We start from the raw sequence: 4,206 nt of genomic DNA, 5'->3' as shown, positions 1-4,206 counted from the left end.
ACTGCTGCACTGCACAGGCGCAATTGCCCTGCTTCCACTGCAACATGTGCCCTTGTGGGCACTCCTGCCTTGTGCAGGCACAATTCTCTCCCTTCCCACTCATCCACAGCTCCCTGCGCTGTGATGCCCTCTTGGGCGAGGGTAGGAACCAGCAACTGGAGGAGAGAGGGGAAGCCAGGAATCTCTGGCTGCTTTTGTACCCAGACCAATGGGAGGAGCAGTGGCCAGGTGAGTCTGGGGACCACAGCTTAATCCATCATGGGCCACATGTAGCCTGCAGGCCACCAGTTGGACAGCCCTGATGTAACATATTAAAACTAGTGTTTGAAATACGTTATTTTTTTATTGCTGCGCTCTTTTGTAAATCAATAACGTGTAAAATCCCACATCGGTGCGCTGGGAAAACAGTTTAGGTTTACCTGAAATTATTTTGGTAATTGTATATGTGTAGGTGGTTGTAACATAGTTATTTGTGTTACATATGCCGTTCTGTGTTTGGTGGGGTTTTTTTGCCAGTCTTTGCCTGACTTGTTCTCACTTTTTTGTGATACTTATTAAGGTGTAAGAAATAACCTAATGACCACTTTAAAATTAGAGGGATCTTGTTTAGACACTTCAGTGCAATAAAGAGTTCACCCTCAGTGTCATAAATTGTTCTTGTGATACAAGCATTTTCTGCCATCAGACAAAGATGTATTTAATAATCAGCAGCACCCTCTCAAAGGAACAGAGCCATTACATTGTTAACATTTTTTAACTAAGAGTATGTTCTTTTATAAGATGTTTAATTTAGTTCACTGTTCCTTTTGACTAATAAAACTGGAGGCAAATATTTGTACTTCAAAATCTTTAACCCCTACTATGGCTGTCCGCACACAATGATGTTTTCCCTCCAATTAAATACAGAATGAGTAAAGACCTGAGTAACTTGAGTAACTTTTTTAAAAGAAGGCTTAAAACAATTTTTGTGCGTGTCAGAGCAAATGGCAAATGTTGAATTGATCTCTTACACCTATGGTTAGTATTTGTAAGGTGGAGCTGTTGTTAAAATAAGACTGAGGCATTTTAAGAATATCTTCCTCATTTGTTACGGATTTGTTTGTGTGCAGCATATCATACGGGCTCCAAAGGCGGGAATAATAAAGAAGGTTAATTACCAAGAAGGCTCCCAAGCCAACAGACATGCTCCACTAGTGGAGTTAGTGGATGAAGAAACTGAATCAAAATAAACTGCAAGGAAGGTGCAATTTTTGATCTTCTCAAAATTCTTCAAGACGGTGCTTGGACATCTTGTTGAGCAGACTGTTCGTTAAAAGGTTTGGGGAACTGATTTCCTCTGCATTCCATGGAAACAGTTACATTGAATGATGCCTACTTTCTCTAAATACTGGAGATCACAATGCAGCCATTACAAGCAGCAACTAAGGGTCTGATCCTGCAATCTTCTGATCCTGCACAACAACTCCTGTTGAGCAGTTACATTTGCCTGTATAAGGACAGCAGGATTTGACTGTAAATTGATGTTACATGTTCTTGTTGTGACTGACGGTGAGGTTCCAAAGCAATGGTCCTTTCATTCAGAGTTGCCATTTTTCCTCCACGCCCCTGCAAGAGTTTAGAGGGAAAAAGCAAATTCAAACAAATGCATTATAATAACTGTTGTTCTTAGACAAAACTCTTATTAATAGCCTGATCTTTGCCCAAGTAAGGAATATACAACTGGGCCGTTGACATCTCTCTTTAAGTCACTTTATTGCTTGGTGCCTTTACTTCCCTATTTGTAAATGGGGATAATAGCACTTAGATACCTCCCAAGGTGGTAGGGGCTGAATTAACATAATTATTGATGAAAAGCATTATAAAAGTGCAAATTATTATTATTACTACAGTAATCAAAATTTGAAGCTGACTGGTTTTAGGAAGGGGTATTTGGTCTTGAAAGCTGAACTTGTAATACAGAAAGGTTATAACATTATTTAATATTAAAAATGTTGATGTGTCATAATAAAATACTGTTTTTAAAATTGATGTGAATTTTTCAGTATCTTTTCATGTTTCATTCTACAAATCTCTATGTTTTTACTTGCCACAGTTTACCGTTTCCAAGGTCATTCTACAGATATGACATATGATTGATGATAATAGTTATTGCTTCTTTCATTTTTACAACCTTTCAGGAAGAAAAATGTGTTATTTACTGTAATTTATTTAAACTTGTTGAAGCATACCTAAAGCATGGGCAAAGGGGAAAGGATTTTTTAAATTAAAAATATTCATTTTAATTATTAAAACTTCCAAATACCTTCTAAAGTTTTTATACAACGTTAAGTATTTCTTGTCATATAAATTTCCCTATCAAATAGTCACTGCAATGATGAGACGAAATGCTGTTTTAGATTTGTTTTTAGTAAGCAGAGAGGATCTTACAAGACTTCGTTGTGCAAAATGATATTGCATCAAGTGAGCTAATTCAGGACTTTCTAATTGCAGTATAGCCAAAAATAGGGTACTGATCAGAGTTTTAGACTTAAGACGGGCAAACTTTGATAAACTATGGAAATTAGGAAGATCATCCTATCTCAGAAATTCAAGGATTTATTTATATGTAGAAGACGCATGAAGAGTTCAAGTTAAAACTGCAAATACGTGCATCCCAAGTAAGAGGAAGAAAGTTGGTAAGGAAAGGCTGCTGACTTTGATGAAGTAGTAATGAAAACATGGCCACTGTCTTATGAAAACCAGGGTGGAAATCAAGTATAATCTAGGTATGGCCAATATACTGAATACTTTGCCTCAACCTTCAGTTTGGAAAAGAGTGTAATGACTATAATAGTTTGGTATCAAATGGGGGTGAGGATACAGTAATGGAAATTATCCACTACAGGCATACCTGGGAGATATTGCAGGTTCGGTTCCAGACCACTGCAATAAAGCGAATATCGCAATAAAGCGAGTCACATGAATTTTTTGGTTTCCCAGTGCATATAAAAGTTATGTTTACACTATACTGTAGTCTATTAAGTGTGCAATAGCATTATGTCTAAAAACAAAATGTACATACCTTAATTAAAAAATACTTTATTGCTAAAAAATGCTAACCATCATCTCAGCCTTCAGCGAGTTGTAATCTTTTTGCTGGTGGAGGGTCTTGCCTCAATTTGTAAAAAACGCAATATCTGCGAAGCGCAATAAAACAAGGTATACCTGTACTTACTTGCTATTGCAGAGGCAGGATACTGGGCTAGATGGACCTTCTATCTAACTCGGTAGGAGAATTCTTATGAATCACATTGGAGGCAGAAGCAAAAACAGTTGGTAACTGATAATATTGGGAGGCCCCAGATAATCATCCCAGAATAGTGAAAGAATTGGTATACAAAATAGTGAGTCCAGTAGTATGAACCTCCGAGGAATCTCTCAAATAGAAAATGACTACTTAGTGGATTTCATAATTAGTATAACAGTAATAGATTTGCTGTTACTAGGAGATGATGATGCCCTATAATTGGAGAATAGCAATCATACTGTCCAAATACCAAATAGGAAAAGAGACAGACCAAGGCAATTGCAAGCTGGTTTAATTTGACTTTGGTATTATGCAAGCTCTTAGATATTGAGGAAAGGAATAATCACGAATATGGAGGTAAGCAGAAAATGTTCAAAAAATTAATTTAAACTAGAGCAAGTACACAGAAGGGCTACAGAGGTGTTTAGGGGAATGTAGACATATACTATTAAAGAAGATTAAAAGAACTTGGCTTGTTTAACTTAGGAAAATGAAGGTTGAAAAGGCAATGTGATTATTCTTTATAAATACGTGTTCAGAATGAATATTAGAGAGGGAAAAGAGGTACTTGAAGTGAAGAACAGTTTTGGCATATGATCAAATAGCAAACTGAGCATGAACAAATTTAGATGGGAAGTTAGGAGAAGGTTTCTAATGATCAGAGGAATTAAGTTTTGAAGGAGTCTGAACAAATTAGTGAGGGAAAGGAATTTGCATTGCTTCAAGATGGAACTAGATCTACAGTGTGTAGGTGGAAGGTATTATAAGATAGCAGGTTCCTGAATTGGTCATCCGAGCACATGCAGTGTGTAGATTCAAGTATTTGATGTCCCCAGGAAGGAGTTGAAATGCAGAAGTAGAGGTGGATATTATTTTTTTGGATTTTAGCAAGGCCTTCAATACGGTATCTCATCCCATTC

At 37.0% G+C, this 4,206-nt stretch overlaps 1 protein-coding gene and 1 long non-coding RNA gene across 2 annotated transcripts in view; one reads left to right on the top strand and one right to left on the bottom strand.

The window, feature by feature from the left end:
- MCCC1 (methylcrotonoyl-CoA carboxylase 1) overlaps positions 1-2,028 on the top strand; it is a 35,512-nt gene extending 33,484 nt beyond the window's left edge. Inside the window, exon 19 of the mRNA XM_019503360.1 lies at positions 1,110-2,028. Coding sequence (XP_019358905.1) covers positions 1,110-1,229 — 120 coding nt within the window. The 3' untranslated portion in view covers positions 1,230-2,028. The remainder of the gene's footprint in view (positions 1-1,109) is intronic.
- Positions 1,758-4,200, bottom strand: LOC109288028. Its single transcript, XR_002095049.1, has 2 exons — positions 3,211-4,200; positions 1,758-2,878 (listed from the first exon to the last, which is right to left on the bottom strand). It is a non-coding gene; the product is annotated as an uncharacterized LOC109288028 (long non-coding RNA).
- Positions 4,201-4,206: the final 6 nt, after the last annotated feature.

This window comes from Gavialis gangeticus, unplaced genomic scaffold, assembly GCF_001723915.1.
Source record: "Gavialis gangeticus isolate Ggan-Ray unplaced genomic scaffold, GavGan_comp1, whole genome shotgun sequence".
NCBI lineage: Eukaryota > Metazoa > Chordata > Crocodylia > Gavialidae > Gavialis > Gavialis gangeticus.
This window is presented reverse-complemented; position numbering and strand designations above follow the sequence as displayed.